Source organism: Helicoverpa armigera, chromosome 11 (genome assembly GCF_030705265.1).
Source record: "Helicoverpa armigera isolate CAAS_96S chromosome 11, ASM3070526v1, whole genome shotgun sequence".
NCBI classification, from domain to species: Eukaryota; Metazoa; Arthropoda; class Insecta; order Lepidoptera; family Noctuidae; genus Helicoverpa; species Helicoverpa armigera.
Genome location: NC_087130.1, coordinates 6,418,028 through 6,430,055, shown reverse-complemented (window position 1 = coordinate 6,430,055; position 12,028 = coordinate 6,418,028). Strand labels below are relative to the sequence as shown.

Here is a 12,028-nt window from a genome sequence, read left to right as displayed (position 1 = left end):
TCTCTATTGCTAATGATCTCGTCGACCAATCTGGTTCTCTTTTGCTTATAATCTCGCAAACACGAGACACAATGCCTAAATGCAATTAAATCGTTTTGCACTTTTAAATTTTGCCTTCATGACAAAAAAAATGTGGCCTACTTAGACTTAGATAGCTAAGTCTAATCAATATGATCGTCATCCTCCTGCCCTTATGATGACTTCTCTATCTGAATTCTGGAAGCATTTTACAAGTTATATTATTTTCATCCGTATCGTATTTCTTTCACACAATCACAATGAAAGCGTAACCAATTTGATAACTTAATTATTTATGTGCCTACCTCTCCACTGTTTTTCAGTAATCGGTATGGTTGGCCACTGGACTCATGAAATCAGTCTTAAAAATAAGAATTGAATACCTGCTACCTACTTTAAACATGCAAGTGAAATGTGTGCTTATCCTACAACATGCCCCATTCTCGACGGGTTGGTTCAAGAAGATTCTATGAATCCAGAAGACATTCCTGACTCAGTTTAACTGCATATTTCTGAGGAAATGAATATAAAACTCAACTTACGTGGGCAATAAAGGCGAGAAATCGTCACTTTTATCAGACTTTTTATTCATTAAACTCTTTAATTTGATGAAAAATCAATTTGGTTTCGTAATAGTTCATCGTCGAATGCATTAGCGTCCATAGCTTTGATAAGGTTGATGGCTCTATTGTAGACCAATTCTTTTGCGTTTATACCATACATGAAATCAATGTGACTAAAGGTAGCCTGTGGAACTCGGAATTTGCCAATTGGTCTACCTAATTCCCTGAACAATGTTTCGACGTCCTCGACATGAGCCAATGGGTCGGTGTCGGAGTAATGAAGAAACACTGGAGTGGTAATTTTAGACAAGTCGTAACGTGGTGGTTTGATTGACCCGTATGCCCTATAATTAGATAGTGCAGACCCATGATCATAGCGACGAAATTGTTTGCCGGAGATTCCTTGTCCGTAGTGAGCGAGCTGTCTCACCGACGACCCGGCCGGAGTGTGCCCTAAGATGACCGGCATCATGGTCTGAAATCAGAACGTGTTTCACAGGTTATACTCATTTCTAGGAGAGTAAATAACTCCATGCTTTCTTTCCCATATTTTTCCCAGAGCTTCTTCTAACCTGACCACATTCTTCTTTGTCCTGCTTTGGGTAGGTAGCTACAACTAACATCTACCTACTTACGTACCTACTAATTTGTTAGACTTAGATCAGACTTCATCACTAAGTGCATAAGATTGCTAGGTACCTAATGGGTTTTCCTGCCTAACTATCATTATGCTTAGATATTAATTTAAAATTAATATAAATGTTTCATGTAGGTACTTGCCGCGTTATGTTGGTTTTCGTTCCATCCACCAATCAAAAAGAGAATATTGCTACATATCGGTTGGAAGACCACTTCATCGCGGCACAGTGCCTCCCCGGCCCATGTGAAGATAATGCTGTGAGGCAAAAACTCGCCGATTCCCATCAAAGAAGCAATACTCTGCAAGATGCAAAACAAACATTAGGCATACCTATGTAATGCGAGTTTCCTTATCTTCTTATCGAGTGAGCTGCCGGTTTTATCATCTGACAAACCCAGCTGTCTGAAATCCACCTGACGGCCTCTGACTCGGAATTGTAACAACGATTTAATTATTCCTAAGTTTCCTTAAATGAAATGATTATTTTTCTTTAGCAGTTTATGAACTTACTTCAATATTATTGGAATAGGGTGCCAACATTTTCAGAAGAAGGTTTTTGTTGTGAGCCATATATGCCACTGGGGCCAATGCTTGCATTGAAATAATTTTGGCATTGTATGCAGGCAACATTGAGCCCAACACGAAGAAAGCTGTGGTGCCCTGTGAGTGTCCAACATAATGTAGTCTTTGCTCTCCTGTGGCCTCCAACACGTAATCAATCATAGCGGGCAAATCTTTGGTTCCCATTTCATCCCAAGAGAACTTCCAGAATGCGGTGCTCAAGATTGCATCAGGATTCAGCCTGACGTGTCTGCGGGAGTAGTAGTTACCGCGAGCGTTACCCATCCACACGTCAAAACCTTCCTCTGCGAGGATATAGCCTGCAAATATTTAAATTATTGCGAAATCTTCTCTAATCTCACGTAGGCAAAAATATAAATTAGTGTTGATTTATGTTAAAAGGATGGTTATGGTACCTAAATAGGTACATCGAACTTGAGGAATATCTATGATATGATGTCTGATTCTTACCTAAGCCAGATCCAGGACCCATAAGAACGAAATCAGCAGATGAGCATAGCAGTCCATGCATCACAAACACAACTGGTCTTCTTTGATTCGGATCGTTGTTAGCGTCTCGGCCGTGAGGAATACGATGCATTTCCAATATATAGCCATCCTCTGTCGTCACATTGTGAACTTCTAGTGGGTAGCGATATTTTCTGATAAGGCCAGGCTGGAATTATTTTAAAGTACGAAATATGAAATATAGCTCATAATGAGTTGAAAAAGGTATCTACCGCTACACCTACATAATAGGTGCTTACAGCTTTAGTTTATTCAGGGAAGAAAAATAGCAACAATAGAAACCCAACTCACCACATCTAAGTTTGCGTCTTCAAACACATTATCGGAATATCGTGAATCGATACTTTTTAACAATTCCTTAATATCATCACCGTGCGGAGATCCCCTGGCCGCGGCCAAGGCGAAGCATGTGGCCAACACCACTGACAGCTCTCTGCGTAACATTGCACACGGCCGGGTCACTTTTCATTGTGAAAATTAGATAAATATTTCAGACTTTTATAACTTCTTACCGATTAATTAATATAAGTGTTTAATTTTGTAAGCTTCGATAACGCTATCAAACAATCCTTACAACCGGTGCCTTGGTAATAATTGGTATAATACACATTGATAAGTAGGTAGTATTTTTTTAATTTCAATAAGGGTCTATTCATAAAGAATTAATTAGGCTACACTACGCGGTTTAATCGCCAGATTACGGCGAGCGTTTGTCGGGAAGCAATGCTGCATCACAAAATAACCCATAGGTACTTATCACCTAGGCATACTGGTTCTCCGAAACTCACCACACGTGGTATGGTAGCTACTTCAAGATTATCAAGATCATCGTAGAAACAAGCATACGTACGAACAAAAATTATTACTAACAAAAAAATTACGAAACAGTGTTCACTTATTCAGCCACTAAAATATCTTGTAACTGTCACAACTTCAGAAGCAACTGATACACCAGCCTGAACATCAGAGAATTGCAGAAGTTACTAAACACAGCATTTCAGTAAGTGTTCAAGAATTTTATTTTGTAGTTGGATTGGATTTACTTTTTTTTTACAAAATTGACAAAATGGAACTTCTGTGTGAAGGTGGCTTTGGGTAGATAATCGTATAATCCTCATATCTAATACTACTTAGTGCATTGATCAGCTGTTAATTCATTAATTATACATCCATAATAAAATATAACACAAGATTATCATTCACCAAACTGTCTGCAGTTAGGTACATACAACAATAAGGAAAATAACAAAACATAAATGTATTACTTTTATATTGATATCCATTAAAAATCATGAAAGTTTATTATTATACAAATAAGTACCAACTAAAGTTAAAAAGTACCTTTAAGTTTCAGAAAAAAACGATGTATTACATATAAATAAGCATTTAATATCTTGTTAAGACTTTGCAGTATAAGTGTTATGACATGAGTAAACTTAATTAAGCAGTGCTAGAAATCATCATCATCCGAGTCAAGAGCGGCCCTCCTTCTGTCAAACTTTACAGTGCTTGAAGATTTAGGCATTTGTTGGTTCAGCGACTCTAGGAGTTGTATCAGTTCTGGTTCTGTAATTTTATTGCGAACTTGACCCATTTGGGCCATTCTACAGATCATATTTTCAACCATGGCACCCTTTTCTGGTCTACTCAGCTTAATTGTGTTCACTGTAACAAAAATATTTATTCATTAAAAGAGGCCTATTGTCATTGTGTCCTGTCTTGGCATCACAGCAATCTGTGTTTAGATATTTTTTTTACAAATAATATGTTATTACATCTGGCTCTGGCGTCTTGACTAAGTGCTTGTGCAAGTATTGTGTGTTTGGCTTCTTCCATTGCCTGCATCCTTTCTTCCTGTTGTTTAGCATGATTCGGATCACCTGTCCCCTGAAAGTAACAGTCAATATTATGAATACAAAATAAATATTTCATAAAAGACGTGCCTCGTAAGAATTTTAGCAGTGAAAATTAAACAGATTTCTAGTGCATTCCAAAAATATAAAAACAGATTGACCCGGAGATAACCTATATTAATGATTCATTCGCACTCACCCCATGTTGAGCCTGAAGTTGAGCCAATCGCTGTTGTCTAATCTTGTCTAACTCCGGGTCATCCATAATTATTTTTCTTATTTGATTATAACTTCACAGAAACAGAAAGATTTTCAATTCAGTGTGTATGTATTGCTTTAGATTTTTGACATTTAAGGCGGTATCGCGTTCCATTTCTTGACATGACATGAGCATAAGGAAGGTATAGATTTTTGTCTCTATTTTTAAGTGCAAAAAATAAATATATCTTTTGATTAATTAATGATGAATTAATTAATTTTAAAAGCATTATTTATAAAAAACTGGCTGTCCAACTGCGAACTTTTCGCCTCAGACTACACGGACTGCAGCGCCATCTATTGAATAGAATGGAAGGTTTTCTTTTTGCCGAGAATCTCCGTCAATAAGCGTGAACGAGGTGTATGGTTTTCGCGGGGGTTCTCGCGTATTCGAAGGCCTGTTCTGTTCCGCGATCAGTGTCTGTATTTTGTCCGGATTTTAAATAATAAAAACCTAGAAATAGCCATTAACTTAGCAAAAATGCTATAGAACAACTTCTATTATCTTGGGATCAATCAAGAAAATAATAAGGGTTCATAAACCTGTATATTCAAATAACATTATCATGCCATTGGAGGGTTTGATATTCTAACTTCCCATGACAATTATAAAAGGCTAAGACAGCTAGTTTGTTTACTGATACTGATAATCTTCCAAATGCCACAAGCTGTGCGGGACTGATAGTAGCTGTGTGGTCATAGATACATCGCACCATGTAGGTTGCATGGAATCTCACTGGGTCTCCTGAAACATTAAAAATTATTGCCTCTATTAACCAATAAAATTGAAATATTTGGAATGGAATTGATTTTGATACATTTTGACAGAATTACTTGCCAATTCCAATTCACCCACAGTTCATTTTGTTGCTATACAAATACTAAATTGTTCAATAGTTTACGTATTCCCACAAAATTAACCCTTATCATTACACCTTCAATTACCTGGATATAGAAGATAATCACAACCGAACTTTGATCCATTAGTTATATGATAGTGTTTTTCCCATAAATTCTTGAAGATTTTATATTTTATTGCACCTTTTCCTTCCACAACACTGGGATGTAACACATCAATATTAACTATTTTCTTTTCTGTAAGAATAACATTTATTTAAATTTTGAGATGTATTTTCATTTCTATTCTAAATTTTTTTATATAATTACCTGTGGCGATATAATGTTCTGTTGGCAAGTGTGTTAGAACATGAGCTGGAGCTAACTTTGGCAATTTACTAATTTCCTCTTGCAATAGTGTCTGTTTATCCAACTGAATATCTGTGAATTGAACATATTCAATTAAAGAAATACTAGAAATTAAGCATTAATTTACAAATCATAGCTTTATATAAATACCAGTAACTCCTTTGGACAATAATTTTTGTCTCTTCCCTGCAATTATAATGTCTATCTTCTGTGACAACTGTTCTATTTTCCGTTTTTTCAAAGCTTCAGTTTGTTCAGCTAAAACACTACAATATAAAAAAATCTAAGTGCATGTTTTCGTCTACATATTTTAAATTATTTCTGTATTTTACAACAACTCTTTACTTTTGTTCCAGTTCCTTTATTCTCTGCTTTTCTTCTTCAGTTGGTTTTGTTGTTAAATTAGGTAATGCAAATAACTCGCATACTCCTTTCTCGACTAACAATGCAGCTTCCTCAGAAGTTAAAGCCATAGGTAGTCCTTAAAATAAAAAGTATATAGTTAGTTTAATTCTCTATAGTTTAAACATATATTAAAAATTTATTGTTATACATACCTAAGAAATCATTTTGCCTCGGGAATGATGGTATGGAACCGATGAGGGAACCACATATGCGATGATTAGCTCGTAGGATAAACCAATCTAAATTAAAAAAAAAACATATTAGTGCTTAACTAAAATTAAGAACAAACATTAACACAAAGTATTTATTAATTACCTTCAGAGTTCCACACATATGCAATGCCATTTTCAACATATAAAGATATCATATTTAGCTTATTTAAATTAGTTCTTAGTCTTCTAAACTTTTCTCTATGTGGGTTTGATGGGAATCAAACAAAATAGATATTTCAGAGGAGATATTTTCATGCTAATCATAACATGGCTGTCTTGAAAGCGTTAAGACTTTTAACACGAGGTTAAAACATCAATTTTCTCATTGCACGCTGTTTGTAAAATAATGGAAATACACTTTTTCAGCTTTTTCAGCAGCCAAAAAATATTTATTTACAATTTAAACTGACAATGACATTGACATGTTGAGAATGTAGAGTAATTTAACTAACAAATCAAACGTACTCCTCTATATAATACACTGTAGGCAAAAATAAAAGTTAAATTAATTACGGTGTTTTATTCATTCGATTTACTAATAGTCTCTTAAATACTCTTAATGAAAATAATAATATAAATGTTCATTTATCAGTCAACCACATTGTAAAGTAACCACAGAATTAATTATCTGCAATACCTTCTCAGTTTTAGACAGTTTTTGACTTTCTGTCTGACGTTCAATCATGTCAAATTGACGTAATCAGCTGTGACTTCTGTTTAAAAATAAATGAAAGAAAGATAACCTTCCAAAAATATGGAATAACAAATCTACAGCAATATCTGAAGAATAATATTATTACATGACTTACTGATAAATTTAGAGATGATTGTTATGCTATGATAATAATATTCGTTATAACTCTTGTTGATGACAAATGATATTATAGTGAGAGAACAAATTCTTCAGTGATTATATAATTTGTCTATTATCAATAATGGCAGGTAGAAAAATCATAATTGGTACGTTTTTGAGAACTTTTTTATTTAATAAAGATTATTTATAAAGAGCACAATACAACACACCACAAACAGACATATATACCTATTTTACGAACTTCTTAAAAACACCGGGAAACTTAAATACTTACTTCATATTTTGCATATTTGCTACGGTATATTGCAGATTCTCTAACAAATTCTAACTTCATCATATACAATATGCGTTCTGCTGATATTATAAGAAAAAAGAATAAGCAATATGTGTAAACTTGTAAAGCTATCAAAATATATAAGCTATAAAAGCAAAAATAACAAATAAGTATATAATAACAAAATAACAATCTAATTGCTGTGATATGAAATTTACTTAGTAGTTGTTTTAATTGCAGAATATATTAACTTTTTATGGTAAATTTTAGTAAAAGTTAATAGCCAATACATGAAAAAATACACATACATTACATAGTTGGTTATAAAATTGTAATTGTAGAGATTATAAAATAATTTTTCAGGTGGTGGTACAGGCTTTATTGGAAGCCATTTAGGGGAACTTTTGACCTCAAAAGGCTACTCTGTTCTCAATGTAGCCCGGAAGCCAGCCACAAACAATATCTCGTGGTCAGTCTTAGAGCAATCGGGACTGCCCAAAGCTTGTGCAGTTGTCAACTGTGCTGGACAACAATTTATGGATTTCACAAAATCCTGGACACCTGGGTGAGAAATTGTGTTTCCTTTATGTGTGTAATTTGGTACTATATATTACCTTTGCAAGTTGCATTTTTATACTTACAAGCCCCCTTTTTTTCATTTAACCCCTCTGCTCGACAAGATTTTGACATATGACTATACCGTTGATTCGGCGGGATATTTTGAATCGCGACATGGAAGTCAAAAATTTGTACTAACTTTCAACACATGAATTCTAAGTCCGTAATGCCTGATTAGAAGTATTTTACCTATAACTTTAGAGCTCACTTATTTGACAACAACGTGCAAAGGTCAAATGGGGTCAGTTAATTCAGAAAAATGTAATAATTACGGTGTTTTTAAGTCTATCGAAAAGTTAGGCATTTCAAATTTGGTGAAAACTTACCAATAAATAATCGCATCACTTTCTCAAACACAACACAAATGTCATATTTATAACATTTTCAATCCGTTGCAATACATTTCGTGCACTTATTTATGTTCAATAACTAAAAAATCAGCACATAAAATACACAATAAAAATGAACAATTTACAAGATCAAAGAGAAGCAGACTTTGGAATGGAGTATGTATTTTTTTTTTTCAATCAGCGGTGTGCATTCGATACCTAAATCGGATATTTATTATAAATAATCGAATACCAATTTTATATATACATACCTATTTTTTAATAGCAACTTATTTCAATTTTATTTATTAATTTTAAATTATAGGTTCAATTTGTTTTGTTGTTAAGAAAAAGATATTTAAGTTTTATGAAAGTTTTAGCATTAAATTTTTATATGTATTATTTATTTTGGTGTTGCGTCATTTGTAATAATTTTTAACTTTAATTGAATTTTTATTACCTATTACGGAATTTTAATTTATTCTTATATTATTTCTCAACAATTCTAAGATTTTTGTTTCGGCGGAGGGTAAGCCTGGTGTTCTGAAATATAATGCAATTTGTAACTACCAAAGTAATGTACTTATTTGATGATGAGAAACAATAATAATAATTGATTGATTTTAAAGTCACCAAACATTTTAACCGAATCCCAAAAGGAGGCGGTTCTCAATTTGATGTTTGTTTTGGTCGAAAGGGTATATTCCCATATTTGTTATTAGGTCCAGGATCTGATGATGGAAACCTTGAGAAATCGAGGGCAACTCTCGAAAATTGTAAGCATAGATAAGGTTATAACTTGACACTCAGATGTATGTCTGATAACACTATGAAACAGTAAAGGTTTGGAGCTGACCTGATGATGGAGACCAGAGAAGGTCGAGGGAACTCGACAACCGAACTTATCTCGTCTACATCTCCTTCACTGTTGCAGAGGCCTCGTAAATACGAATAATATAAGCACAAACACGAGAAAGTTTAAATATTCAGTTGTCGAGTTCCCTCGACCTTCACTGGTCTCCATCATCAGGTCAGCTCAAAGCCTTCACTGTTGAATAGTGCTACCAGGCAAACACCTGAGTGATAAGATTTCAACCTATGTATTTCTGCAACTTTCGAAAGTCGCCCTCGATTTCTCAAGGTTCCATCATCAGATCCTGACCTGATGATAATGGGACCACCTCGGAAGTATACGCTATCAAACAAAAAAAGAATCATCAAAATCGATAAATAAATGGCTGAGTAATCGCGTAACAAACATACGAAAAAATGGTCGAATTGAGAACCTCCGCTTTTTGGGAAGTCGGTTAAAAATAAGTCGGCGGCGGCCATCTTTCCATCTTGGACCAGCTTTCGATGAACAGCGAACTATTTGCCCTTTCAAACAATAAAATCGTCATAAAATTTTGCGATAACTACACCTAACTACGGCTCTCGTCAAATTGCTTTGCCGCTCAGTTAAAAAGTTGGAAGTAACGAATCGCCATTAAGTTTGGCAGGTTTACAGGAATCCTGCACATAAAACACCCGAAGAAATAAATAAGTCTTCATTTGCCGTCTTCAGAAACCCTAAAAACCGAAGATTATTTTATTCCGGCTACAACGTATTTTCTACCACTGATTTTCTAGCATTTTTTTCAAAATAAATTTACTTTTCCTAATTTATTTTCAGATTATGGTAAGTATACAAAAGTGCAATTTAGTAATATTATAATATCAAATAATATAAAATTATTAAATCGATTCTTTATTTTAACGAATCGGATCATTCGATGCAAAACTTCTATCACCGTCGCCATCTTGTCTATGCGTCTTCAAATTTAAAAAAACAACTAATGTAAACAAACATGGCGAGTTCGATCAGAATTCCCGGTAATTACGATTGGATTTTAAAAAGGTATATTTCTAACGGGATGCTAAATATGAAAGGTTTGAATGCGTAAAAATAATTTAAATTTATTTAGTTATTTTATTTAGTACTCACAAATGTGGTTTGATTGGAAAGAAAATAAATATGAGCGTAAATAATTAGGAAAGTGTATGACTGATTCGCAGACCCCAATTGGGGTCTAAACCGAGCTTACTGTGACATTGATGTTCAGACCCCGATTGGGGTCCGCTACGGATTTGACGGTTAAATTACCTATGATGTAGAATTTTTTTTTTATAAAACACGCATGAAAATATTTCTAAATTTATTTTTTTATGAGTGCATCTTCTCCAAATTAAATACAAAATAGCACATGATCTTTACCATTTACAGATTTAAACAAAATGTCAAGAACTCCAGAGTTTACACAACTAAAGCATTAGCTAAAGCAATTAACGAGAGCAAAGACAAGCCAAAGGTTTATGTTGTCCTCACTGGCGTTGGTGCTTATGAACCTTCAACGTCAAACATTTATGATGAGTGCAGTCCCACCACAGGCCACGATTTCTTTTCTCGACTCACAGTCGAGTGGGAGAAGGCTGCTCAAGTGGATGAACCTGTTAGGCTTGTAAGTGTTCACATATTTTGATTTAAGACAATTCTAGCTTCTAAACATATATGTATATTATTCAATCAATTCGCTCAAACCATTGTAGGGTCGCGCTTGTAAGCTTATAAGAGACCCAATTACATTATTATCCATACATTACTACATGATCCTTTTTTAGGTAATAGTTCGTTGTGGCGCTGTCCTAGGCCGTTGGGGTGGTATGATCAAAAACATGTTCCTTCCTTTCTACCTCGGGCTCGGCGGCCGCATTGGCAGTGGCACGCAGTACTTACCATGGATCCACATAGACGACCTCGCTCGACTGATACTATTTTCAATCGAAAATGAAAATGTTAAAGGTGTACTAAACGGTGTGGCGCCGCAAGTTATAACCAACGATGATTTCACTAAAGTAAGTAAAAATCTAGTCTAATCTAAATCGCTAACTTAGTAGTTTCTTAGGACCGAAAATTCTCAGTCTAAATGTAAATGAAATATCATCAGTTTAGAATCCTAATCCCAGACTTCGTTCTCTGAATCTCGTAAAATAATATGATGTACAAAATTATTTATACCACATGACATCAACAAGCCCTATATAACTAACGCATTTTCAATGCCTTAAAAGTCCAAAATTATTATGTACTGTAGGGAATACATTGTGTCGTGTGTGAAATTTTAATTGAATAATATATTTTCCAGTCGTTTGCTAGAGCGTTGCGGCGACCCGCTTTTTTCCCAGTGCCGGAAGTTATTCTAAACATGGTGTTGCATGAGGAGCGAGCTATGATAATGACGAAGGGCCAACACGTCGTGCCGAAGCGAGTCTTAGAATACGGCTTCGAATATAAATACGCAGATATCGACGAAGCCTGCAAAGAATTCGCGCACCTCTGTCCTCCTAAGAAACAACCGCTTAAATAGATACGTAAGTAAGTAGTCGCAAATTGTAATCGAATGACGTTATTTAAATACGATGCATTTTTAAAGCAATCTCTGCTTATGTTGTTTCTGTAATTGTAATTAAATACTAGTGATTGTTAAAGTCTTATTAAATAATAATAGTATTTATCTAAAGTTTTTAAATTATTCTACATGCCTACATACAACTAACTGTATCATTTATGATGGTTCCAATGAGCAGCTGTAGTAACTTTAAATATTTTTAAGCTGAAGGCTGGAACAACTATAATAAAAAATACATCGAAGAAATTTTATGTGGCCGATCTATGCTTGTGGTAGGTATAAGTTGGTTTGGAATTTGGGAAG

The 12,028-nt window shown here is 34.5% G+C and overlaps 4 protein-coding genes across 4 annotated transcripts; 1 reads left to right on the top strand and 3 right to left on the bottom strand.

Annotated features, from left to right (window-relative positions):
- Positions 1–558: 558 nt before the first annotated feature.
- LOC135117534 (lipase 1-like) lies at positions 559–2,802 on the bottom strand. The gene is made up of 5 exons (XM_064036928.1): positions 2,602–2,802; positions 2,254–2,458; positions 1,732–2,102; positions 1,362–1,520; positions 559–1,056 (listed from the first exon to the last, which is right to left on the bottom strand). The coding sequence occupies exons 1-5, from the start codon at positions 2,752–2,754 to the stop codon at positions 619–621; spliced, it is 1,326 nt and encodes a 441-aa protein (XP_063892998.1). The 5' UTR covers positions 2,755–2,802; the 3' UTR covers positions 559–618.
- Positions 2,803–3,563: 761 nt separating this feature from the next.
- On the bottom strand, positions 3,564–4,539 carry LOC110370196 (programmed cell death protein 5). The gene is made up of 3 exons (XM_021325942.3): positions 4,363–4,539; positions 4,086–4,197; positions 3,564–3,975 (listed from the first exon to the last, which is right to left on the bottom strand). The coding sequence occupies exons 1-3, from the start codon at positions 4,426–4,428 to the stop codon at positions 3,761–3,763; spliced, it is 393 nt and encodes a 130-aa protein (XP_021181617.3). The 5' UTR covers positions 4,429–4,539; the 3' UTR covers positions 3,564–3,760.
- Positions 4,540–4,949: 410 nt separating this feature from the next.
- On the bottom strand, positions 4,950–6,668 carry LOC110370195 (tRNA-splicing endonuclease subunit Sen34). Its single transcript, XM_021325941.3, has 7 exons — positions 6,348–6,668; positions 6,185–6,271; positions 5,973–6,108; positions 5,778–5,893; positions 5,589–5,699; positions 5,367–5,516; positions 4,950–5,166 (listed from the first exon to the last, which is right to left on the bottom strand). The coding sequence occupies exons 1-7, from the start codon at positions 6,397–6,399 to the stop codon at positions 4,973–4,975; spliced, it is 846 nt and encodes a 281-aa protein (XP_021181616.3). The 5' UTR covers positions 6,400–6,668; the 3' UTR covers positions 4,950–4,972.
- Positions 6,669–6,930: 262 nt separating this feature from the next.
- LOC135117471 (epimerase family protein SDR39U1-like) lies at positions 6,931–11,830 on the top strand. Its single transcript, XM_064036789.1, has 5 exons — positions 6,931–7,204; positions 7,696–7,897; positions 10,543–10,777; positions 10,938–11,171; positions 11,462–11,830. The coding sequence occupies exons 1-5, from the start codon at positions 7,180–7,182 to the stop codon at positions 11,681–11,683; spliced, it is 918 nt and encodes a 305-aa protein (XP_063892859.1). The 5' UTR covers positions 6,931–7,179; the 3' UTR covers positions 11,684–11,830.
- The last annotated feature ends 198 nt before the right edge of the window (positions 11,831–12,028 follow it).

What these genes read in the sequence shown, in the direction of transcription:
- LOC110370195 (XM_021325941.3), bottom strand. Translation starts at nt 6,399, where the DNA reads ATGATATCTTTATATGTTGAAAATGGCATTGCATATGTGTGGAACTCT. An exon ending in ATATGTGTGGAACTCTGAAG is followed by an intron (nt 6,272 to 6,347) that starts GTAATTAATAAA and finishes TTTTTAATTTAG; the next exon opens with ATTGGTTTATCCTACGAGCT. An exon ending in AGAACATTATATCGCCACAG is followed by an intron (nt 5,517 to 5,588) that starts GTAATTATATAA and finishes TTATTCTTACAG; the next exon opens with AAAAGAAAATAGTTAATATT.
- LOC110370196 (XM_021325942.3), bottom strand. Translation starts at nt 4,428, where the DNA reads ATGGATGACCCGGAGTTAGACAAGATTAGACAACAGCGATTGGCTCAA. An exon ending in AACTTCAGGCTCAACATGGG is followed by an intron (nt 4,198 to 4,362) that starts GTGAGTGCGAAT and finishes TGTTACTTTCAG; the next exon opens with GGGACAGGTGATCCGAATCA. An exon ending in TCAAGACGCCAGAGCCAGAT is followed by an intron (nt 3,976 to 4,085) that starts GTAATAACATAT and finishes TTTTTGTTACAG; the next exon opens with TGAACACAATTAAGCTGAGT.
- LOC135117471 (XM_064036789.1), top strand. Translation starts at nt 7,180, where the DNA reads ATGGCAGGTAGAAAAATCATAATTG. An exon ending in AGGTAGAAAAATCATAATTG is followed by an intron (nt 7,205 to 7,695) that starts GTACGTTTTTGA and finishes ATAATTTTTCAG; the next exon opens with GTGGTGGTACAGGCTTTATT. An exon ending in TGGATGAACCTGTTAGGCTT is followed by an intron (nt 10,778 to 10,937) that starts GTAAGTGTTCAC and finishes ATCCTTTTTTAG; the next exon opens with GTAATAGTTCGTTGTGGCGC.
- LOC135117534 (XM_064036928.1), bottom strand. Translation starts at nt 2,754, where the DNA reads ATGTTACGCAGAGAGCTGTCAGTGGTGTTGGCCACATGCTTCGCCTTG. An exon ending in CCTATTCCAATAATATTGAA is followed by an intron (nt 1,521 to 1,731) that starts GTAAGTTCATAA and finishes TGCATCTTGCAG; the next exon opens with AGTATTGCTTCTTTGATGGG. An exon ending in ACGAAAACCAACATAACGCG is followed by an intron (nt 1,057 to 1,361) that starts GCAAGTACCTAC and finishes TTCTGATTTCAG; the next exon opens with ACCATGATGCCGGTCATCTT.